The sequence below is a fragment of the Pseudorasbora parva genome, chromosome 12 (assembly GCF_024679245.1).
Source record: "Pseudorasbora parva isolate DD20220531a chromosome 12, ASM2467924v1, whole genome shotgun sequence".
NCBI lineage: Eukaryota > Metazoa > Chordata > Actinopteri > Cypriniformes > Gobionidae > Pseudorasbora > Pseudorasbora parva.
The window spans coordinates 37,080,970-37,107,863 of NC_090183.1; the positions used below are offsets into that span (position 1 = coordinate 37,080,970).

The window sequence follows — 26,894 nt, forward strand, 5'->3', positions numbered from 1 at the left end:
CGTATAACTAGGAAAAAAATGCTTTTACATTTTTGTTGAAATTGACTTATTGTATGTTGAAAAACAATGTTTTCATAACTTAATGGAAACATTAGTAAAATGAGACAACATCATAAAGCCTCAAATAAGCAAAAAATAATTAAAAAGGCTTTTGCCATTGCTTTCCAGTAGGATGAGAGAAATGGGAGCTCTACTGTAGTTCTACCTGGAAGACTCAAATGTCACGTCACGTCATTCATTAATTATCTATACAGCCAATCATTAGTGGCCATCTGTAGTATATAAGTTCTGTTCCCACCCATTACTACGTTCGCAGATACTGATGCCAGTGCCCCATCCTCCCCACCACCCCCAGGTCGGTCCCTGTCCATACATCAGGAGGCAGGCTCCGCCCCTGCCTTCTTCTTCATCTTCAGGCAGGAACTGCAAACATCGGCTGCCCTCCGATTCGGACTAAGGACGGGGACTACGCCAAAGAACTTTATCATTTCATCTATTCGATACTCATTGTATACAAACTGTAAATAAATCTTATTCAAATTTTATTCTCGGCTCCTGAGTCTTTCGGGTAGAACTATCTGACTTTGACACATTCACACAGAGAAAAAGGGTGTCAAAATTGTAGCTTTAGGGGTACAACAGCTTGTCACTGGCAGTACCCTTAAAAGGACATCTTTGTACCTTTGTTTACCCGTAAAGGTGTATATTAGTACCTTTGAGTAAAAATGCGTACCTTAAGGTACTACTATGAACCATTTTGTTGTAAAAATGGTACAAAGTTGTCCTTTTAAGGGTGCAGGTGCACTTTTGCTACTTTTGCTACTTTAACAACAGAACAAATGGTCGGTGCGACATGGTCCAAGAGGGTTGTACCTTACCTCTCGTCTCCCATTCCCTTTAAAAGCCAGTTAAAAGGTTAAAAAGGTTTGTGTGCTGCTGCCCAGTGTGTAATAAACAGAGAGTACACGTGCAGTGAACCCGCCTATAGACGCATAATACTAACGTGCCCTTTAAATAACACAAAAAATACTTCACTATTGGCTTTAGAACAGGTTTTTGTTGGTCAATAGCGCAGTCGCTTTCATGATCGTGAGTGCATTTGCTATTTAAACAGCGTCAGGCTAAAACTAGCAAAAAACACTTGTGTTGCCATAACATTGCGTGTCAGAATTGACTTATCTTACTGTTACTGGAGCTTTCAAGGGAAAAAACGAAATATATGTCAAGAACTAAACAATGGAGAACTGACAGCAATGCACTTACAGTGAATAATCACAAACATTGGGTATTTGAATAGTAATGTATTTACTGTAGCTTCATAAGACCTGGAGCTTCAATGATTTTAGGGGATTTGTTTTGTCCCTTTTTGGAGCTTTTTGAGATGTCTGCATATTTACACTAAATTTATGGCACTTTGCTGTAACCACCGTGTAACTGTGCAGAAGTGGAATGTAGCATTTACATTTATTTAAATTATGTAAATACATGGCAATTAAAGACCCCTCTCTCTCTCTATCTCTATCTCTCTCTCTCTCCACTCCTTCTCCACTATCGCTTGTATCTTCCGCTTCACCAGATGGCCTCTTCAATTTGATGGCACTGCTTTTGCCAGTCTTCAAGCCTGCTCCAGCCACGCAGTGTGAAGACGCAGGGGAACTGAGAGATGCTGGCAGAGCGTGGAGGGAGAGACAGAACGCAAATAAGAGAGAGGAAGGAATGAGCAACATTAAGGAGAAGGAGGAGGAGTTGCGCAAACCCTCACAAAGTGTTAATCCATTTGAGTATTTTCAATCTCATGCTGGCAAAAAGAGCAGCATGAATATGGTAATAGCACATCTAGGAAAGAGGTCATCTTTATGTAACCGCAGGGCAGATGGAGGAAGAGGTAAGAGAGGAATTCCATACAAGGGCTCTTCTGCGCTGATTAGAGAGGAGACACTATGTAAATGAATTTCAGGCCACATTTCAGATGACAAAAAAGGAAATTTCCAGGGAAACAGGGCATCTACGCTGATGTTTGCGAGCACACGTTTAAATCGATCCAAGAATCCCGTGCTCTTATGCGGCCAACCTGTTGCTTTAGTTAAAGTAGCCCACATCACTCATCAGTTAAACTGCCATCACAGCCGTCAGATTTTAACCGTTTCATTTTAAGTTCCATTTTCCACAGTTAGCCACATTACACACTCGTAAGAAATGACAGCTTCTAGGTCCCCGCCACATTTGGGCCGTTGCTGTGCCAAGTCCTTCTGGCAGTGATAAAGCTGAAAACAATAAACTGACGGAATTACAACTTCAGTTTCTGCTAATCGCTGGATTGCAGTACATTTTTCGACAAGCTGACAAATGTCTTTTTAATTTGGTGCTCCAAACCACAAATCCAATCCGAACAACTGTGAGTGTGAGTAACGCCACAACCCAGCAGGCACGTTATTTGATAATCATCCAAAGAGTCGGTGGCTGCAGTCCAAATGAGGTTTTGAACATCTTACTCAGGGCTCTTTGAGCGGCCACATCATCAACCACCATTTGAAGGGGAACGGCAATCAAGTGTGTACAGCAGCTTACTCCAAGGGGCCTAAATGACTGTTAGAGAAGGCTTAACACACTGAGCACTTTCAAGAAATGAAACCAGGAAACAATGCCATGATTCTTTTTACAGATTACACGGTTGTAAATCATGTCTACTTCTAAAGCACCAAATGAAATTATTATTTTTTTAATCTTAATACAGATAAAATGTGTATCTTATATATTAATTTATAAATCTTATTATACTATAAATAGTCTTTTCTTCCCTATTGTGATGTATATCTGAGTGAAACGGCTTCTCGAATAAGAACAAAAGCAGGGTGGGACTTCTCCATTCAGATTGCTGTATGGTTGTGGTTTGCTATTGCTGTGATCTCATGTGAGTGTTGGTCCACCCTCATGAAGAGAAGAAACATTGCTGCAAGAGGGCGGGAACTTATTTTATTATTTACAATAAATACTGTAATATTCCATTAAAAAATAAGATTCATTATTTTGATTTTATTGGTGACTAAATAGTTCAGGTCCTCTAATCTGATTGGCCAATAGAAATATGGGTGTGGGATTCAAATTTGCATATACAGTACAACAATGTAAAAAAGAAAGAAAAAAAAAATATATATATACACTATATAATTTTTTATATATATATATTTAAATGTATTCACATTCAAAAAATGAAAAGTTTTGTCTTAGGAAGCGACAAAAATTAAAAACAAAACAAATATTGAAAAATATTAAGTCGGCCTAACACTGTCCAACAGTGACCAGGTAGATAATGGAATAATGGAATAATCCTATTATATTTACAGCTTATTAGTTAAAGATATAGTTCACTATCACACAATTGACTGACCGTTAGCTGTCTGGCTATCAACATTCTTTAAAATATCTTCTTTTGTGAAGAAAGAAAGAAATTCATACAGGCCTGGAAAAACTTGAGGGTGAGTAAGTGATAGCAAAATGTAAATTGTTGGATGAACTACCCCTTTTAAGTTCACAAAATGGCTTGAATAAGGCAAACTGGAAAGTTATATTTCCAATGGCCCCTAGGTAGCTGGACGTAGAATAGCTCATAAATGTCATTGTAATAGAAAATTAGATGTGAGACAAACAAAACAATCAAATTATTATATTACTAAGTAGTCAGTGAAGCACCAACAGACTTGCTGGGGGATTTTCGGGAGGACTTAAGAGCGTCAAAATGAATTTCTACACTAAGTTGTTTATTTCAAACCAACATGAAGAGTTGTTCTGCAGTTATCTGTCTGTACTAACAGAATCTGCAGGAGTGTGGGTGTGGCCTTGATACAGCGGCTCCGCTTCATGCTCAGACTCAGGCTTCAAGATGTCAGCGCCACATTTGGGCTGGATCACATAGCACCCTAACCATAGACCATAAAAAAATATGGACGATGCGTCTTCACTACCTTCCACTGAAAAACCAGAGGGACCGGGACCAGAGTCTGCACAGTAGAGAGCAGTAGAGGCGCGATATCAAAAGCCCGCCCACATTCACAGATGCAGAACAATTCATTATGTCAGTGTGAAATAAACCATTATGGAAATAAAGCTAAAGCTCCAATCTTCTCTCAAAAATGCCTGTCAGTGCCTCTGTGACAACTTCACTCAGAGAAGCCATCAATATCAACTGTCAATGTCACCCCCACCCCCTTATAGCATCAAATAACTAACTAAAACTAGACATATTTAAAGAACAATCACTTGAAATGAAATCAGTGTGATAAAAACGTCAGAAACCTAAAAGGACAGAAACCATCTTTGGGAAGAAAATATTTAAAGATAAATATAATTTGATTGTTTAGTTTGTCTCTCATCCATTCGAATAAATGGAGGGGTGGGGGGTATGAGCTATACTGGGATCAACCACCTGGGGGCGATCGAGACGTCTTGGCTTCAGTTTTCAACATGAGTGCGGCAGGCTTGCCCTAAACCAGGAGTGGGGAACGTTAATTTAGCTCCAACCCTGAAAAAAACACTCACCTGCCTGTAACTTTAGTAATCCTAAAGACTTTGATTAGCTTCAGGTGTGTTTGATCAGGGTTTGAGCTAAACTCTGCAAGACCCTGCCCCTGCCCTAAACCCTCAGTCTTGTTTTTCCCGCCACAAGTTCGCAAGGTACTCAAAGGACTTCTACCCGGCAGTCAAAGTGGCATTACGTCGTGAAAGTGCGTACTCAAATGAAGACCATGAGGGTTTAGGGTGCCATTTGGGACAGGGCCAAACTTGCGGGCTCAGCTGAAGTGCTCATTGAGGGCACATAATGGCTCACGAGCACCCTTCTGAAACCTAAAATTATGAATAGGACACCCTACGTTCTCAACGTGGCAGTTAGTCTACAAGACCGAATATTCATTGAAGTGTGTCATTTGGCATTCAGCCTTGGACAATGACACACATTAAAGGTGTGCTGTCCATCTTTCATTATAGTCTATGCTAACAACTCATTTACACAGTCCCTTAGTCGGACATTACTTTCAGTTATTTCAGAGTCCACAAGAACCAATAGCCTAGAGAGAGCTAGTTCTAATGATAGACACTCATTGTGAGTGTTTATTGTTAATTTGAGGAAAAGATGTCTATTTTATTAATAGTAATAATAATAGCCAGCAAAGAAGTATCAAATAGCAACACTAAACGTACAGTATATTACTCTATTATTGTGTGTGTTAAGCTGTGTATGTTAAAAGGGATTGTTCACCCCAAAATTAAAAAGGTGCATTTTACTAAATATTTCACTTATATTCATGTGGTTCCAAACCTGGATGATTTTCTCTCTGCTGTTGAACACATAAGAAGAAAAATGTCCCTTTTCTAAATGTCAGTAGGGGTTTAACGGTTCAAAATATCTTCTTTTGTGTTCTGTAGGGGAAAAAATAAGATTAAGAAACGACTCGAGGGTGAGTAAATAATGACAGAATGTTCACTTTTGGGTGAACTACGCTTATAAAATTCTGTCAGGACCTCTATTGTCAAAGATATTTGACAGTTAGCATATAGTTTAGAACGGCGGTAGTTCTGTTCTGGGTAAGAACTCCCTGCGCATCAATGCCGCCTAGCATGGATAAGAGCAGCGATAAACCCCCTTAGGGTAAACAGAACAGTTCTCCTTAAAGCTTTAGAAGGAGCATTTAGATTACAAGAGAATGATCCTACTGACCTTATCACATGGGGTACTTATTATCAGATCCCGGTAAGAGACAAATAAATATGAAATGATATCCATCCAGTACAGCGTGAAGAAGACAGGAAACCGCTATTAAAATGCTGCCAATCAAACTCCCCACACACCAAACTACTGTGAACCAACTGCGGAGAACATGAAGAGATTGCTCTGTTGAAAAAAGGGATTTCCACTCAAAAGTTTAGCTTGTATATATGCTTCACCCTTCATCCCTCACTTTCTCTAATTACTGTCTGTAATGTCTTTGACAAACACAAGGACTTAAGGAAAGCTTCTTCTCTGCATTCTATATGGTCTCTCCTCTCCCTCTGTAAACTTGTACATTATTGATGTCCCAGTCACTGGAGACCTGTGAGATGCTGCATGCAGGGTTTCCCTTTTGCCTTTAAACACTTTAATGCAACCCTAATACATCACATTATGTATTTATCTGACACACACTCTTGGGAGTGTGCGTGAACTCACATACGGTCCTTTCTCCCTCTTGGAAAAAGTACACAGACCCACTGTGATGAAACACCACTACGTTTCTACATTCAGTATTTGCATTTGTTTAGTTTACCTCCCTTTCTATTAGAAGTATATCAAATATGCACACGCTTCCTATTGCACGGATGCACAGAGACACACAGATCCTCCTGTCTCTGTGCACGAGTCTCTCCTGGGATCTGCACGGTCACAGAGATTCTCTGTAAGTCCTTTACCAGATGCTTGACAAGAAACACACACCATCTGCTATCAAATGTGTCTGATGGATTCCAAAGATCTTAGCATTTTCTCAGACAGCCATAGTGAAAATGAAGACTTTATTCATATAGAACTTTTATACCGCAAAGAGTTCAGTTGATGTTCATGAAGAGGTGACAACAAGCTGCTGCATTAGTGTAAATGCCATTGAATCCACATTGATGATCAATGATTTTTGCTATTTGTGGTTTGTTAAACATCATAAGAACGCACAATTAACTGTACCGTGAAGAAGAAGTGGTTATATTCATTATTCAGTTATCACTTTATCAATAAAGTTTAGCATAATACCACCAAACTTTATTATGCTATTGAGTGAATTAATCTCTCATTTTATACACAATCATTTAATCTGTTAATCATGTGGTTGATTCATAAAAGGATGTGTGATTATCTGGGACTAAGATGTGATAAGATAGATATCTGTTTAATGAAAACACTCGCTCAGTTGTCATGCCCATTGTCCTCTTGAGAAATCCGGCCCTCTTGAGAGAAGTTAGGCAATTAAAAATTTCACTAAGCTTTACTTAAAAGCGATAGTCACCCAAAAATTCTGTCATCAATTATTCCCCCTCATGTTAAAGGCATCCGTATAACATCCTGGAATGTTTATTACAGATGTCAGTGATTCTGGGAACCTAAATTTAGGTTACTGAGTTCAAAAGGAAAAAGCTAATTGGTTCTGAACATCCATACAGGGCCGTAACCACCATAGACACTGAGGTGGGACGGATAATGTCCCCCACGAATTATTAGAAATGGCTAAATTGTCATTTAATTTGATATTATTGATGCTGCTCTGCTGTACTCCGTTATACACCGCTCTGTTTGTTGCTAGGATAACAAAAGTAAAATCTTACATTTTTAGGTTGGTCCGCCTCAGCTGTCTAACAGCGCTCGTCACTGTTCAGAATGAGTGAAATGGCCAATCAAATCAAAGGCAGAGCTTACTGTTAGTGCGTTCTTATTTCTTTTTCTTTATTTCCTTAAATCCTTTTTAATCCTTTAATAATTGAATTCCTTTAAATAAACCAATAAGACCAATACCCCCACGCCCACACAAAAAAATAAAAAATAAATCTTTGGTTCCCTCCAATGTATAAGACATGCTTATGGTATTGCATCCATATACAAATTCTTATGCTCTTTGTCTTTAACTTTCTCTAATTACTGCATTATATTTGGTCGCTCCCCACCCTCATGTTGTTTCAAAAACATTTCTAAAAATATCTGAATTCCTGTTCCACGGAAGAAAGAAAGTCATAGAGGTTTGGAACAGCATGGGAGGAAGAGGGAGACCATGCAAACTCCACACAGAAAAGTCTCCCAGCTCAACTAGGACTGGAATCATTTTGGCTGTGAGGTAACAGTACTCGCTCTAAGCCACCCTGACAACCCACTTTACACTTCCATTACTTTTACTATCTTTGTTGCTGTAACCTATCAATCACCCCCACAGCAGATTAATCTCACGAGAGGTTAATCTATTTCCCACCAAAGTCGCTTGTCAACATCTGTGACTTATCCCACAGCCATAAATTCTTCACCAAAACGCCCGTTGTCCGGTCTAAAAAGCCATTAGGTGAAATCTGTGTTATCATTTCTTATTTTTATTGTTGATCAATTTTCAATAGGGTTATGCTACTCGCAGATAAGGAAGCACTTTTACATACCACAGTGGTGATAACGCAGCTTCGCCGTGCTCACAGAGGCATCTCCACTTTGCTGGATCAATGAGACCTAAAGAAATTACTTTTATATATCTCCTCTTTTACACAATTTCACTTTTTCTCATTTCAGATTTCAACAGAACATATGTAACAACTGAGAAATAAATGTAATAATTGACTTTTCACACTCTTTTGTGGGCAGAATACATAATCAAATAAGTGTCCCTAATTATAAATCGAATACAAATACTATCAAACATGTATACATATTTAAAACAATGTAGTACTGATAAAGTAATGATGTTCACACATTTGACTGATTCATTGCTGTTTTCGATTCACTGTAGAACCGAGTCAAAAGAGTCATTCGTTCGGGAATCTCTACGTGTTTCAGCCCGCATCTACAAAAAGATGCACGTTCGAGAAGCGTTAGGTTTTTAACTGGTGTTAAAAAAAAAAGGAACCGGTTTAGTTCTCCCAACCTTTCTGGGCAGCAGAGACTTGCGTGCTGGCGCGATTCGACTCTCGCGCAAGTCTTCACAGCACGAGGATATAAGAGCATGTCCGGCACGAGCTTGAATTATTTAAAACTAACCAGCCTAAAGGGTGTTCGCGTCTGTTTGGGTTTCTGTTATTTTTAAACCACATCTTTTGCTGCCCTGCTCGCCATAAGCCAAACGCGTATGGTTATTAGGATGTATTTATTCCAATCTTGATTGCATTTAGTGCATTCATTTTTAACACGGTTCATAAAAATGGGCGAACACATGAATCGATGATTAATGGCATCAAACCTTCTAGCAGACGTGGGCAAACCTGCACATTGTGATTTAAGGCTAGATACAACCACCATGATTTCGATCGTTACAGAGAGGCAACAATCAAAACCAAGGGCATGAACAAACACCATTATTATTGAGGTTCGAGAGCAAGGTGAAACTTGAATGGGTAAAAAAAAAAAAAAAAAAAAAAAATACCTGGACACAGACACTTTTCTAACAGTTAGCCTTCCACTCGCTCCTCACTGAAAAACAACATCACAAATTACTGTAAAAACTCCAAAGAAACAAAAATTGTTTTACAGTAGCCTACCCATTAACAACAACGCATATAACATTAATGTATCCTAATAGACAATATATTTTACTGTAAAATGTAGCATTTAGAAGTAAAAAGTATGAATTATGCTACCTACAATATATTTACGGATAAACGTAGCCCATAGCTATAGTCTTTGTATTGGCTGCTCTCACGTAAGGCTATAATACAATTTACAGTGTATGTTCATTATTTTATACTTTATTATATTTTAAAAAATCTATAAAACAATATGTTTGCCCAAATATGCAGGACTTCATAAGAAGTTTCAGGGTGGTGTGAATAGTCGACAAGCTTTGGCATTTAGCCATTTAATTCGTCACATAAACAGCGTCGATAAACTTATGTTCATCTGAATCTATCCACATGCTTTTTCACTTCGCGAAACTGTTGAACGTGCCACAACAAACCACATTTTATATAAAGTTAGAATGGGTGCATGTTTTCTACATCCAGTGACAGAAATGCGTGTGCAGACACACCCCGGAGCGGGAGTGTTTCATTCAAAGCAGTGATGAGATGTTACCTGTGCAAGCGTACGCGATTGTTTATCTGATCTGACGCTTGCTTTTATTGCCTTGAAACGTTTCAAACCGAAACACTTATGCAAATAAAATAAAAAACAGTGCAACACAGAATAATTTCAAAGGACATTCTTCTTTAATATTATTATTCATTGATTGTGTCAGGTGTCAAAATGTAGCTAATGCATGCTTTTAACCAACTGTTAGCAACGCTAAGTTTATTCCGGTCTGCATTTGTCATAATGACCGATTTCCAAAAATCACCCAAGACGCATTTATTTCAACAGATAAGATTCAGATGATAACAGTCTTACCTGACCTGTCCAGTTCACCTCTCATCGACAGATTCCAGGCGGATCTACTTGAAGACATCCGGTTATAAGTCCGTGTATTTTCTTCGTATCCTTGGCGACAGTTTTAGTATTACTCTAATGTTGCATTTAAAATGTATTGCTGAATTCCAGCAGTGGAATCCAGGTTTTATTCAGCTGGTGAAGTTTGCGTTGAGCGCGCGCCTCGGAGACGCTGTGCGCGCGTGGAGCTGTCCGTGGTACTGAAAAGGCGTCGCGCGCGTCATTGGATTCCTTGAGAATTTTTGCCCCCTTCGACTGAGTTACCCCAAAACGCTACAGAATACTCACTTCGCTACCCACAAAAACTTTGAAATATTCAGAAATACACAGCTTAACCTTTGTATGCGCCTGTAGACTCTTACGAGCGCGTGTGTTCATGCGTGCGCGCTCTGATTTGATTAGATTTGCACTGATTTGATGTCTACCCCTGAAACGGTGAACTGAAAATATCGACTGGATTTCTTCTGGAAAAACAACATGAAGTGGGCATGTAGTCAATTCTAGATGCGTTTCCGATTTACTGACCACTGGCAGAGAAAATCTACAGCGGATTTCTAACCGGTAACAGGAACGATCACTGACCGCATATGATAAACTACCATGAGAACTATGCTGACAGGAACTTCACTCAATCTGCTCGAACTGCTCCGCGAGACACGGGATATGTAAATGCGCCAAAAGACGTCAGATGGTGTCGATTTTGTATAATTGGCCAGCCATCAGTCTGTGACGGCGATATATTAAGGTTGGCTTGTCAGAATCGCACACCATGGGATCAATGTGCCGTTTCAGGTCGATGGACAAGTTTCAACATGACACGAGTGGAAAGCGCGCGCGAGGGTACGAGCTCCCGCGAGGATGTTCTCAAACCGAACATAGATTGTTGACCTCTTACCCATCGAGTCAAGCACATCCCATCTTTCCCACAAAACCTGAAAATGATCTTTTTTTTTTAAATGACTTACAGATGGCATATCCCTCGAAGAATCCCAAAACACTGCAGTTGTTGAATAATAAATTGATATACAGAAGAACATTGTGCGCATCCCCTCGGAGCATTTTAAGAGCCTTTTCATGAGAAAAAAGATGGTTCACCTAAAAATGAAAATTCACGAAAAGTCATGATTCCAGACCCATACACATTTCTTTCTTCTGTGGAACACAAAAGGAGATGTCAGGCGGAAATGACTGACAGCCTCGGTCACCATTTACTTTCATGCTATCTTTCTTCATACAATAAAGGTGAATAGGGACTGTCAATTTACCTGATATCTTATGTTCCAGACAGACAGTGATTCAGTGCACTTTTGAATTAAAAAACTAGCCAAAATCAAATTTAGAAATATCACACCGGTAACACTATAAGCACAATTATGATTCAGCCTCAAGGTAATCACAGATGGGTTATTATTCAGCAACACTACTCCAAGTGTGTTTTGTTTTTATGACACAATATGGCCACTGATTGGGTTTCTTTTTGGTAAACCAATGACAATAGATCAAAAAGAGTTTAACTAATGCTCCATATTTTCTGTGCTCCACTAAGCTTACAACAATCCTGTGACTGTTCAGGAGATGCCATATCCAAAAGCTCCGGAGATGGGGAACCTGCCAGAGCTTTCGGATACGGTATTGATCTGTATTGTCAATGGCAAATCTCATCTAATCAGAAGTGACTTGATGCATGACAAAACAAAAGAGAACATTTACACAGAAGGCATTAAAATAGTTAATAAGACCATAGTCTCATCACTTAGTGCCCATTCTCCTGCAGCATCAGGAAGCCAACAGAAAACAAACAACAAAATAATACTTTGATTCAGCAAAGACAATCATTTTGATTAAAACTGACAGTAAAGACATTTATCTTTTGAACTTTCTATTGATCAAATAATATTGAAAAGCTGTTTTCAACAATTACCATAACTGTTTATTGAGCAGCAAATTAGCATATTAGAATGATTTCATATTAGAATGATTTCAAGAAGGATCATGTGACCCTGCGGACTGCAGTGATGATGCTGAAAATTCTACATTGCCATCACAGGAATAAATGACATTTTAATAATTACATATTATATGTTTAATATATTCAAATATAAATAAATTATTGTAAATGGCTATATTGAAATATAATGAAATATGACTGAATTCACTCTATTTTTGATCAAATAAATGCAACCTTGGTGAGCATAAAAGAAATCATTAAACAATTCTTACAGACCCCAAGATTTTTCTAAAAAGACTGCAATAGCTGTTAAAGCAAACACAGAAACACACCATGTCTTTCACATATATACTTTATTCTTTCTTTTACAGTGTAAAAGACAAAATGACATGCTGACAAAATGACACCAGAGAGTAACTGCAGTGACAAAAGGGGAAATAACAGTTGGATACAACTGATATTCCAGCATTCTGACACAGTAAGAAAAATACAATCCAAAACAGAGGTTACACTTTATTTCATTTTAGAAATTCTACTTGGTAACTTTGCAACTACATCAGAGTAGAACCATTAGCAGACTGTTAGTGTTAGTAGATTAAGTTAACATGTACATGCAAAGTTGCATATAGTCGGTAGAATGTCTGTCCATCAAAATAAAAGTGCTAGCAGATATCAAGCAGACCGTCTGCTAATACTCAAATGAGATTTAGTTCAAAGCCTTCAGATGTACAAAGTTGATGTATTTGTATTACTATGAATGGGAGAATGTGCAAGGCACAATATAGTGTAATATGTCCCGCTTCTAAGTCAAAGAGCCAGTCGCCAATTAGTAAAATCATTGCATCACTGCAGCTCCTGTTAAAAGCTCTGGTTTCTATAGAAAGAGCCAAGCTCCACCATGTTGTCATTTTCACATGACCTACCAGCATCAGTTGCATTGCTTCACCTCATTCATGTATCCCCTTCTGTGGCCTCATGGGATAGTAAAGTGTCCATCGAATCCCGCACTTCTCAATCTTGCCGAAAGTAGTAGGTCATCCGGGGACTTTTGGCCTAGTGTTTTTGGATGCTATGTATTCGGACATACCATGTTGGTGTACTTTTTCTTACATATTATAAAGTAGGGAAGTATTCGATTTCGGACTCGGCGTTAGTCTTCTGAGATGGTACAGTGTTCTAGAACTGGTACAGCCTGAAAAAGTATACATTTTTGTTATGATTTCAGCATTAAAAAACAAAATGATGTGACAGTCAGATTTTACTGGTGATGTAACGCTATCTACTGGAGGCAAGCATGGTTGTACCCATGTGCAGTTTATTTAAATTAATTATTTAAAAGGACTTTAATGTAGTTGCAAAGTTACTTGTATAGTTAGATGTTTAAAGTGGATTATCGAAATAAAGTGTTAAATGCAACAGTCCTTATGCCATTTAAAAACACTGTTTCTCTCATAAGGAGGATGTTAAAAAAAAGGGGGAAACTACATTATATTGCCAAAAGTATTGGGACAACCCTCCAAATCACTGAATTCAGGTGTTCAATCACTTCATGGCCACAGGTGTATAAAATAAAGCACCTAGGCATGCACACGCTTCTACAAACATTTGTGAAAGAATGGGTCACTCTCAGGAAGTGGAATGCCACGTAAAAATCACAGAGCAGGGGTCAGCGCATGCTGAGGCACACAGTGCGCAGAAGTCGCCAACTTTTAACCAACAAAACTTTTAAGTAAACAGCTACAGACCTCTAAACGTCCTGTGGTCTTCAGATTAGCTCAAGAACAGTGTGTAGAGAGCTTCATGGAATGGGTTTCCATGGCTGAGCAGCTGCATCCAAGCCTTACATCGCCATGTGCAAGGCAAAGCGCCGGATGCAGTGGTGTAACGCACGCCACCTCTGGACTCTAGAGCAGCGGAGACGTGTTCTCTGGAGTGACCAATCACACTTCTCTGTCAGTTAATCCGATGGACGAGTCTGGGTTTGGCGGTTACCAAGAGAACGGTACTTGCCTGACTGCATTGTGCTGAGTGTAATGTTTGGTGAAGGGGGGATTATGGTTTGGGGGTTGTCTTTCAGGGGTTGGAATTTGGTCCCTTAATTCCAGTGAAAGAAACTCTTAATGCTTCAGCATACCAAGACATTTTGGACAATTGCATGCTCCCAAATTTGTGGGAACAGTTTAGGGATGGCCCCTTCCTATTCCAACATGACTGCACAGCAGTGCACAAAGCAATGTCCATAAAGACATGGATGAGTGAGTTTGGTGAGGAGGAACTGGCCTGCACAGAGTCCTGACCTCAACCTGAAAGAACACTTTTGGGATTGATTAGAGCAGAGGCATACATATATTCGGGATTTAAATATATATATATATATATATATATATATATATATATATATATATATATATATATATATATATATATATATATATATATATATATATATATATATATATATATATATATAATCTGAGTTATAACTTTATACTGGTATTCAGATTTAAATGTATATATATTTACATTTATATATTCAAAGTTACATTTATATATATTTAGAGTTATAACTATATATTCAGGGTAACATTTATATATTCAGATTTACATTAAATTATTTCCTGTTTCACCCCCCCATTTTATACACAGTACACACATATTGTACCATATTCCCTATATATATATATATATATATATATATATATATATATATAGGAAAATATACAGATATACTTGAATATCTTCTGTATACTTAATCACTATTCACTATTTTTTGATTTCCTTTTTTTTCCAAGAAAACAAACAACAACACAACAACAACAACAGTTGCATACAAGGCACACAAAAATAATGTAAGCAGGTCAAATTAAACAACACTCCAATCACTAATAACAATATGCACTTTTTTATTCTCACTCTTTTTCAGTTCAATTCTACAGCAACAGACAGCATTTGGAATGAATTATTCATGTTTTGAAGCAAACTCTATTGCATACATCATCTGTAGAACATGTTAATGAAATAAAATGTCTGATTACGCTTCATTTAGATGCGTTAATAGTGTTACCTCATTTTCAGAATGTGCCTGATTTACTCGCTGCTTGAACATCGTTTATGATTACCGTGGGAAGACAGACAATAAGAAAAGAAAGAAAGCAACATATACAATTTGTTTTCTCAGAAATAAATACAAAGCCAAAAAATGATGTGCATTTCATTAAGTCTTTAATAAAAGGTTCTGAAAGGGATAATTGCTTGTTTGCTGATAACAAAGAAGTAACTTTTTGGATATTTAGAGATGTTAATTTCAAAGACTTACGAAGAAAAAAAACAGCCTTTGATGATTTCAAAGACACTGATTTCAAACTTTCTCCCTCTCACACATGCACCCACACTCACATATGCTCTCATCATTCACCCACATTCCCTCTAATCCGCTTTATCCCTCACTCCTCCCTGTTCCCGATTGTTTCTCCCACCATCACAGGCTTCTGCTGTCCATTATGGTCTTCCTCCTCTGCTTCGTTTTTCTTCTCCTCCTTTTCCTCTTCCATTTCCAGGTCCAGCTCTTCAAAGGAAGAGCCGCTGCCAACAGACTCGCTCGACCCCTTGCCCCCCTGGTCCCCATCTTCGCTGTGACCCTCTTCCTCACCCAGGCCATGCTGAGAGCTCTCCAGCAATGGGGCAGAGGCCTCCACCATATCCCTGCTTTCTTCAACCACTTCCTGGAACACTGAGCTTGACTTGTGCTCCAGCTCACCTGGAACATATTAACAGTTTGATCAATGAACATTTTGCCCCAGCAAGACAGTATATCCCTCCACACATTTAAAAAATAAAGGTTCCCAATGTTTATTTCAGGGGGGGTTTTCACAGTGCTGCCATGAAAGAACAATTTTGGGGTTTTTACAAAGTACCTTTCAGTGAACAGCTCTTAAAATAACGTTTGTTTGTTTTTCATTAGAGTGAAGAACATTTAAAACACTTTTTCAAATAGACTCCATGGAAGCACTGGTGCCAATAAAGACCCTTTGTTTTTAAGAGACATTTTAATGTAAGGAATTCTTTATATTGTGCCCAAAATGATGAGATTCTACTCATGAAGATATACCAGAAATACCATTAGGAACATATAGTGTGAACATACTGTACTATTATAGGAAAGTTGAAGATTTTGAATTATAAAACTGAATAAAAGAAAGAAAATGGTAGTTTAAAGTCCTGCTGTTATCACTGATAGCCTTTGGGGATCCATTAATGGCATTTCAGCATCAGAGGGTTACAGTCATTTACTAACAGCGGTATAATTGCAAGAAGCTGTGCTGTTGTCGTGACACACACCAGGTGAGAGTTATAATTGCCAAAAAGCTAAATATGAGCTAAAACAACCCCCAAAGGCTGTGTTTGTGCCAAATAATATATTTTTAAAAAACTCCAAAGAGATTTCAAATATTTAACTCAGAATTAAAGGTTAGCTGTCGATAAACAGCTGCGATTCTCTTGGCTAAAAAAGGAATTCCTTAAGGATGCAGGTTTATGAACCGATTTTAGTGATTACTATACAAACACTGCAAGGACTCGAAGCAGCTGTGTGTTTACTATGGCTGTATATTGATTACACTTGAAAAAAAATTAAATTAAACAAAATGCTAATTCACTGGATTAATCAATAGTTGCTGAGAAAAGCCCCAATGAAGATAATGCAAAGACGGTACATTACTGTAACAGACAAGTAAAGAATTGAATAGGCATTACAAAGCGGCTTTACAAATCAATAGATTGTTTACTTCCATATAATTGAACTTTAGCCTAATCACAGACCAAATTTATTTTGGAAATCGAGTAAGGGGCTGTTTGTTGAAAACGGAAAGAAGGGTAACATGAAAAAAATGGAAAGACAAATAATTAAATCCCTTGCTGAAAATAAATGCTTAAAATGAACAAATAAAGTGACTGAATCACAATGATGATGGAGATGGATAGAGGAGAGTATTAAACCATGTTAAGCAGGTAATGTATAAGGATAAACAGTTTGCCTATAAAACAGGTGTTGGGGTAGATGATGCAATTATTCATTCAAGTAATTTAGAGACTCAGAATAACGCTGATAGAATTACATTCTTTGATTTTTCTAGTGCATTTAATACTATACCGCCTACACTACTTAGAAGTAAGATGGAAAATGCTGGAGTACAACAGAGTATGGTCAATTGCTTAACTGACTAACTCTCTAATAGAACACAGTTTATAAGGATGCATGACTCTGTATCTCAAGTAGGAAATCGCAGAACTGGAGTGCCTCAAGGAATGGTTTTAGGCCCATTTTTGTTTCCTTTCTATATTTCAGACTTGCAGTACAACCTGTCATCTCCAGAAATGTTCTGATGACCAAGCCATTGTTGGCCATGATGAGGGTGAATATATTGAGGTATTAAAGATTTTTTGGATTGGTGTGAGATAAATGGTCTTAGGCTAAATGCTAGTAAGATTAAGGAAATTGTGGTTAATTTTAGTAGATACCCTCAAGATCAAGTTGTACCAGTAAACATACGAGGGTTGTTGGAAATTGAGACTGTAACATCATATACCATTATCAAGTACCTGGCTGTATATTTGAATAACAAGCTTGATTGGTCTGATAATACTATACAAGTCTAAACAAAAGGGGCAAAGTCGTATTCATCTGTTAAGACGACTGAGATCCTTCAAAGCATGTTGGGTACTATTAGGATCTTCAATGTTTCTGTGATATCTTCTGTGATCTTGTGTCACTTGTTAGGGAAGGGGGATTGTTGGATAAGGAGAAGAACAAATTAAATAAGCTCATAGTGAAGGTTGTTGGGAGTGTTTTACCCACAATAGAAGAGATTGGGCATGATTGAATGATCAATAAATCGATCTCTATAATGAGTCATGATTGTCATCTCCTTATGAAACAGTTTGAGCTCTAGCAAGTACATTTAGCTCAAGATTAATTCATCCCCGCTGTCATAAGGAGCGATTTAAAAAGTCATTTTTACCAACTGCTATTAGACTGTACAATCAGTGCGAAAAGATGGATCACATTATAGAATCATTTGGTTGTATATAATCATAATGCCTTTTGGAACTAATACTGTTAAATAATGGCTGTTATTGTGAATGTCTTTTATTTATTATTATTAATGTGTGGTATGTGCTGCCGTGACGTGTATATTTCCCCTCAGGGATTAATGAAGTTTATTCAATCAAATCAAATCAAAAGAGGGAGGAAAGAACAAGGAAGACTTTTTTTCTTTTCTTTTTTTTACTGAGAGTCTAACTTTTGAACTAGAATAAAACTTCTTATTCTGCCTAATTTCTTTTAATATAGCAGTGAATTTAACCTCCCGTCCCTCCATGCCAGCATTATTTTATATGGAAAGAAATGATCCCTCTCTCATCTAGTCCATCTCAACATATTAGATATGGCATCTCAATTAAGCACCAGCTCTCTGCTCATTGTGGAGATTCACGCAGGCAGGAAAGAGGAGCAATGAGGGGAAGACCTTTTCAAACCTCATTAGGTGCCACAACACACCTTATATTTGCCCACCACAAAAATGTCTCCTCCCTAAGATGCCTGATGACCAAAATATGAATCTATATGTTGGAACCTGACATATTTCATCAGGCTTATTTTCAAAATTATCAAGGCACACATGATCTAAGTTAGCTGTTAGACTTTCTCCAAAGGACCATTGTATCTCCCCCTGTAATAATAACACATTTCTGGTTACCACATTGAGCATCTACAATCGTGCAAGCACCTGCAAACCTGGTAGGTAGGCGGCAATTTCTATTTTAGCCCCTTAACCTGGTTTTGCTTCTCTGTTTACAATCAGATCATTTTAAACTGCTCAACTCTGTCCAATTTTCAGTCCAATGATCCAGTAAGCGAATTCACTCAAACAGTCCAAAACAGTGCTAATGTAAAAAAGACAAGGCTTATTACATCAGAGATGGAAGAGAGAACAATGACTAGTTACACAGCCACGTTAATTCCAGTGTCGTTTAGCTTTAAAACACACGCTTTGTCACATTCTGTCATTGTTTCTGAAGAGCGTGAGCCCTCACACATTGTAGTGTGTGATACAGACTGAAGGGAACGTCAAATCACAATTTTATTGTATCAATTGACAGCCCTAATATACATTTCAAATAAAAGCCATAATATATAAGTAATTAGCCTGGATGCCAGCCGAACTCAGCCCCGCCCACAACATTTGAGCTCAGGCAGTTCGGTCTGGACTTGATTATCATAGACTGTAAAAAAATGGAGGTAGTGTCCGTTACGTCACCCATAGGATTCCAATAAGCCGTTCTGAAGCTTAAAGTATGGGGTAAGCTGGGCGTTGCCATCTTGCAAGCGTGTCATTCCCGGATAACAGAAAATGGGCAAAAAGGCGGGATGTGGGCGGAGCTGAGGTGACGCAATGACTATAGACTGCAGATAAATGGCTAGCCACCTGTAACCACTCCCTTAATTATGCAGAACTTTAAGGCTTTATATAACGTAAATGAATTGCAGTTTACATTACTTCCGTATTGGCTTCAAGAGAGAACGCGGGAGGTTGCCGCTTGGTAATTATGTCCGAACAGAAACTGTTTGGAGGCGGGCTTTAGACGATGACGGACAGATGATAAACAGCAACTTAATCATCTACGTCATCAAAAGCGCTTTGGGTTGAATTTGTTCTAATCCTAAACAGAGAACTTAATCGTATATGCGTTCACCTTTACTATTTCTCTCAGTAATAATGATCGTGTTGGTAAGTACTCTGTGCATCCTTAAATTCTTTTTTTTACAACGGCAAAGCCGCAAAGATCGTTCACATAAGTGAGGTCGCTTCAACCCGCGGACATGGAAAACAACCCACGGAAAAAGCGCAGGCAACACAGTGCTGTTGAGTTCTGATGACATTTGACAACTAACGTTATGCTTTGCGCTATTGCTCTGATTGGTTGTAGGTCTATCCAATTGAGGTCTTTCCTGGTTCTGATTTTTTTTACAGTCTATGGTTTTTTACAGTCTAAAACACATCCCATAATTACAGCCCAATGGAGCAGTATCAGACTCATATTCGGAATAGTGAAGCAGTCGTTAGGCTAATAAGTAATACAAGTACAAAACCAAATATGTCAATACTTAATAAGGAACAGTTAACCAAACTGTTCATTTTAAACTTGTCCAAATCACCACACGTCCACACCTAATTATAACCTCACAGTCGGAGTATGCGAGAAACCTTTTAACAACCCAAAAGGGCACCGCTAAGATTAGACTGGGTTTTCCGGTCCTGGTAAATGTGCCTGGACCTGTCCTTCACATTGTGCACAGTGTACCCTTGGTGCTCTTGAGCACTGTGACACTGGAATTAGCTCTGTTCACAGCTTGGATGACAGCCTCTAAAAGATCATTGTCACATCTGAGAATGGTCACTTGAGAGCACAATGTGATGCTCAGGGGGTCCCTAATTCACCAGCTCTATCCATTTTCCCTAATAACTTCCCTGGCCATAATAACTTACCTTATTGTCATTATCGGGTTTAGTTCTAGACAGATCCCAGCCTGCCTGAGTCTCAGAGTGTCAGACCACAGGAGATAGATACAAGAGACTTAATACGGAAAACATTTTATTTTATGTTTTTATATATTTAATATGTTATATACACACACAGAAAAATATTAAATAAAACATATCTTTATTAATTGCTTATTCAGTGTTTACGAAGGACCTCTGAAATTTAGTTTCACTTTATTTTACAAGTGTCCTTACCTAAGAACATTTTCACCATTGTATATCACAAAAAAAAAAAAAAACATATATGCTAATGTATACGCTAATATATGCTAGACGTTGCTAATAAAACATTTTTAATATTTTCTGCAATCATTGATAGTGTCCTTTTTATTTTTGGGATTTTTTTTTATTTGTTATCCTCTTTCCTATGCACCTATCTATTACCAACAGATGTGCAATGGTTATTGTGTATTAATATCACTGAACAAAAAAGACACGATTTTCACTGTATCAGGTAAAATATTTGATATGTGGTGGAGAACTTCCAGTCCTAGAAATTGCTTCCAGACTCTCCAAACGATTTGAAATCGCAACAAAGCTAAAGCATATCTTAAATCACATTTGCCTGAATTAATTTCTAAATTGGGTCCAGTGGGATTGTTAGCGGAGCTTCAGGATTTTTGTTCAGTAAAATGTTTTTAGACTAAAGGGAGGGGTACCTAAAGGGATTATAGGTACAGTCGAAGAGAGTGTGAGTCAGAACGAGAGTAACAAAACTCTTGATTACTGACGTAACCAGAGGTAACAGAGAAATCATGTCGATACTGATGTACTGGGGTCTTACTTAGGAGCCCAATCACCTCTGAGTAGTAGTCCAATAAACAATGGAGAGTGAGATGTGCATGTCGAGCCACTCCTCCTGGACATACGGGTATATAAACTGGCTGGCAGCTCACTCATTCAGGTTTATGCTGAGGAATTTTAACGGTTGTGGCAGAAGGAATAACGTCTCAGTTTCCTCCTTCAGGGAACGAGGGTTACATCTCGTAACTGAGACGTTCCCTTTCAGTCAGTCGCATTCAATGCTAAATCAATACTGACGTATTAGGGGCCCAATGGAACATGTCAACCTGTGTTAAGAGAGTTGAAGATGCAGATGCTAGCAAAGCTATAGCATGCCCTTTTGGCAACTGCTTTCATTAAGTTACCTGCTCAGCTCCCAAAGTAGGCCCAGAATCTTAGTCCTCCCTTCCTATGGGGTTAAATGGACAGGGCTTATCATGCTGCTTATAGACAGCAGCTACGGCTTACCGTAGCCATACCCAGTGCTATTTACACTGGGGAAGCGTACCTAGTTCAATGGAGAGGGAGGGGGCCCGCCTCATACCTGCTTGTACGGCTCAACCTAGAGATTGTAGAATCTCACAAAAGTGTCGCCCAACCCACAGCCCAGCAGATGTCTGCCAGAGATGTGCTGCACATAAACGCCCAGGAGGACCAAAGGACCATTGTATCTCCCCCTTTAATAATAACACATTTCTGGTTACCACGTTGTGAGCATCTACAATCATGCAAGCACCTGCAACCTTGGTAAGTAGGCGGTAATTTCAATTCTAGCCCCTTAACCTGGTTTTGCTTCTCTGTTTACAATCAGATCAAACTCTGGGATTGTTTTCAGTCCAATGATCCAGTAAGCGAATTCACTCAAACAGTCCAAAACAGTGCTAATGTAAAGAAGACAATGCTTATTACATCAGAGATGGAAGAGAGAACAGCACGCCAAGAAGATTGCATCCACTAATTAGTGGGCCAACCTCTGCTTGGAGACAGTCTTCCTCTTTTGTTAACCTCCAAAGCAGATAAAGAGCTGTTCCAAGCTTCTGAAGCTCCCAGAATAAAGTGGTGGGACCTTTGGGCACGTAGTCGAACTCCTGACACATTTTGCTAACCGAAATTACACGCATGTAAATGGTAAATGGACAGCATTTATATAACGCTTTCAACAGTGTATACAAGCGCTTTATATAAGCGCTTTACATTTTTGCCTCACATTCACCCATTCATACACCGAAGGCGATGTCAGCCATGTAAGGCACCATTCAGCTCGTCGGGAGCAGCTGGGGTTAGGAGTCATGCTCATGGACACCTCGACACTTGGTCAGGTGGAACCAGGGATTGAACCACCAACCTTTTGGTTTGTAGGCAACCTACCTGAACCACTGAACCACTGCTGCCACCTTCCATCAAAAAGTTCCCCCACTTTCTTGGTGGAAGTGAGTGCGGACAGGAGGACTGTCTTAAGAGACTTAAGCTTGACTGACTCCCGTTACTTAAAGGGGACTTTCTGCAGTCCAGAGAGGACCACAAAGAGATTCCAAGAGGGGCTAAGGCATGATCTGGGAGGATTTAGCCTCTTGGTACCACTCAGGAACCTGACGATCAGGTCGTGCTTTCTCAGTGACCTACCATCTACTGGAAAGTGATGTGACAGGATGTCGACAACATACACTTTTAAGGTGGAGGGGGACAGCCTCCGCTCCAACCTCTCTTGCAGGAAGGCACATAGCTGATCGGTCTACCGAAAGAGCACCACTCAGCTAACAGACTCCACTTCAAAGCAAAAACTCACCTAGTAGAAAGAGCTTTACCGCTGGTGGGAAGCCACTTAAATCCTCTGCATCCCATCTAGGAGCCACACGAGTAGGTTCCAGAGGTCCGAACATTGGTGCAATATAGTGCCTCATTCCTAAGAAAGCATTTCCTTCCTCATGAAAATTCGCCAGGGAAGGGCTGTCGTGAGGAGCATCAGGTCCAAGAACCAGTGGATCTTCCTCCGGAGGACCTCACCAACCTCTCTCGACTGGCACAACCATCAAGACCTGCTCCACACGCACACACACCTTAAACCTTTTGCAGTTACAATATGCACACTTATATACTGCTTAGGTATGTGGTATGAACAAGGGTCATTTGCACTGAATTTGCCCAATGAACTTAATATTTCTACACTGAAATCCTAGCCATGATGGAGGCACTCAATGCATAAATCTAAGGTTATGTGGTTCAAGTTGAAGCACCCAAGAAATGAAAGAAAGGGCAGAAAAGAAATGGATGGAAAGAAAGAGAGAGAGACAGTGAAAGAGAGATGTTCTGAACTGCTCTGCAATTCCCCCAAATGAAGGAGTTTGATTCACAACCTGCACTTGTCAGATCCAGCTGAGCAGCTGTGATTGAACGGCCTTTAATTAAGAGAGCTGCAGGCGCACACACATGCACACAAACACAAAAACACTGAGCTTAGCTGTTGTCCCGCTGGAGTAATGACTCTGTTTAGCTGTGCAGAGCAGAAAACAGCCCTTGGACTTTAGCATCAATCTTCACAGCCATTTGTTTTACTGACCACAGATTGAACTGCGGACAACTGCCGCTGTGACTGAGTCGTGTGCCTTAATTTTTCTCAGTTTCACAGAGCTTGTCGGCTCAAAGCAGAGACATAATACGGCAGATAAGGTGTGACTACTGTGCAATTGCAATGGAATAAATGCACATGATGAACGAGTCTTTATGAACACATTCCTGCAAGCACTCACATATCTTTTTAATGTTGCTGACAGGTTCTGACAGATTTATAACATCTGAAATGAGGGTAATAGTTTGGGATCCCAAGCAGGAGGTAACTGAACATGGCAATATCATGAGCCATCTGTCTCTATCCCTGCCCGTAACTACATAAAAAGACACAGCTGCTATTTGGACAAGGGATGAAAAGGGTCGAGAGACAGTTTTTATGGAATGATTTTCATGCCGCTTGTTTCCATTAATGGAATGTCTGCATTTATTCACACTGTAATGTATTTAATATATAATAGGTATATATATATATATATATATATATATATATATATCAGAGCCTTGAGTTCATGTGCTTGGAATCATACAAAACAAGTATAATTTGTAAACAAATATTGGTTTGATGAGGTAGAGGTATAGTGACATAATAATATAAATGTGTTATTTAATAATTAAATAAATGCAAATAAATATTTAAGGTTTAAAATGTTCCAATTTATTTAGTGAATATTTAGCAATTTAGTGACTTTTAAAGCAAAATTCATGATTATGATAACTGTCATTAAAATTGTTGTTATTATTCATCATTAATACTAAATATATAAAATAATAATAATAATCAGTATAATTAATTAAAATATTCACTAAATAATTATTTGTTTCCAATTTGCCGTGAAATTATGCATTTTAAATATTGGTGGCCAAACAAATCGCATTGCATTTTAGAATTTATTTCTGATTTGTTATTATGGTTTGGCAAAATATAAATTTCATCTCATTTCACAACAATGTGAATATTGCTTATGTTTATTAAAAATAGCATGAGCAAGGAACTGGATGCATTAATTGGAATTGGCATCAGAGTCAGCACAGTTCAGTTCTTTTCCTTCTAAGCTGATGAGTATAGTAACATACCCGCCCCTGTCTCTGTGACATCAGCGTCTTCATGCTCCACTGTTTCCTCCGCGTCATCAGATGTTTTCTTCTCAAGAAGCTCAGGCACGCAGAAGTCCACCTGATTCTCTAGAGGACACATGTAATGGATCAGACCTCCTTTGCACATCTCCAGGAATGGATACGCATTTAGACTCCTTTCCTACAGGAAAAAAAAAGGACATTTATTAACGCTGCATAATTACAATGTCACAAATCATGCATATATGATACGGAATACAGCTTCGAAAAATAATAAAAACTATATAAATTGCCCATGGAAGCAATAAAATCATACTGGTATGAACGCAAAAAAAAAGAAAAAAAAAGATTTGTCAGATATGTGTGACCTATTCCTTTTAAATCTATTTGGTAAAAAAGAGGGGAGTTTCTATTAAACAATTGGCTAACATGATTATGCTAGTCTAATTTTTTTGGGGGGGGTTTGTTCTTTAAACAACAAACTATGGGCTTAAAAATTAGTGGATACACCAAGTTATTTGTTCTTTAATACATTCCGTACTAATGATTTCTGTTCATTATAGCTAAGAAGGGAATGACACTGTCCTCTGCAAAAGACCTTCAATGATGTCCCATCTCATTAGAATCAAACTTAGGTCAGACCTTTACTGATCAAACACACCAGCCTTATGACAACTTTGCAGCTGGACTAGGCAGGAGTTTACACCAATTAGTCTCCTTTTAGTGAAGCAGCCTCATTAAGGATAAGACCAAATGCCACTGTAATGATCTCAAAGAACAATGCAAAACAGCAAGCCGATCAGCAAGCTGTTGCGCAAATAAAATCGCTAAGCGTGAAATTGTAAGTAAGGTTAAGACATTCGGGACTATTATTTAGATATAACAGCTCTAGCATGTTTCAACAAAAGGTCAAAAGCATTTAGATGTAAATAAACTACAGTAACTCATCAAAACACACTTCTAAATCTCTATTTATTAATTTAATTACTAGCAAAGCAACTGCACAGTAAGCCATGTTTTATTTTTATTTTTAGCTATAATATAATAATGTTCATCATAAAGCTCATATGTAAGCAACAACTAGAAAATAACCATTTCAGAATACATTCGAATAAGAACAGATTTAAAATGCATAATGTAAGAATGTGAGAATATTGGATATGACATGTCATAAAACATCATTAAGGTTTCCCTATATAGAACCACCAGAATACATGTGCAGAAAATACTTTGCGATGTATGGTAATAAAAATGCAGATGCCAGCAACATCAGATAGGGCTGCAATATCCTTTTGTACTGTGAATGATTTGATATATATATTTATATATGTGGAGGATGTTATGTTCCACCAAGCCCTCAAGATAGAACTGTGCTTCCATAATTGTACTGGCTCTTTATGCTACGAGCTTTGTTTTGATACAGTAACACTGTTTCAAATGGCCCATAGAAATGACAAGTGCCCCAACAAAAAGTACAGGCCAGGCACAAACAATACATGTACAAATGTGCACAGGCAAACTCATTAGACAATAACTTAATGGTCACAATTTATTTAACATATATTATGACCAACTTCCTATCATTGTGTCGGTCCCCCTATCATTGCTGCCAAAACAGCCCTGATTCATCGAGGCATGGACTCCACTAGACCCCTGAATGTGTGCTGTGGTATCTGGCACCAAGATGCTAGCAGCAGATCCTTTAAGTCTTGTAAGTTGCAAGGTGGGGCCTTCAAAATACATTTTGTTCCAGAAATAACAAAAAATACGACTTTAATCAGCATTGTCTTCT

The 26,894-nt window shown here is 38.5% G+C and overlaps 2 protein-coding genes across 3 annotated transcripts in view; both read right to left on the reverse strand.

Annotated features, from left to right (window-relative positions):
• Positions 1–10,794, reverse strand: part of grm2a (glutamate receptor, metabotropic 2a) — a 67,551-nt gene extending 56,757 nt beyond the window's left edge. The window contains exons 1-2 of one of the 2 annotated variants that reach the window (XM_067460159.1): positions 10,091–10,794; positions 8,158–8,224 (exon numbers count right to left, since the gene is read on the reverse strand). The gene's annotated coding sequence lies outside the window, so the exon portion shown is untranslated. The remainder of the gene's footprint in view (positions 1–8,157; positions 8,225–10,090) is intronic. The other variant, XM_067460158.1, reaches the window with a different exon arrangement.
• Positions 10,795–14,963: 4,169 nt separating this feature from the next.
• The window catches only part of tex264a (testis expressed 264, ER-phagy receptor a), a 105,764-nt gene continuing 93,833 nt past the window's right edge, over positions 14,964–26,894 (reverse strand). The window contains exons 3-4 of the mRNA XM_067460160.1: positions 25,103–25,283; positions 14,964–15,834 (exon numbers count right to left, since the gene is read on the reverse strand). Of these exons, the coding sequence (XP_067316261.1) occupies positions 15,521–15,834; positions 25,103–25,283 (495 nt within the window). The 3' untranslated portion in view covers positions 14,964–15,520. The remainder of the gene's footprint in view (positions 15,835–25,102; positions 25,284–26,894) is intronic.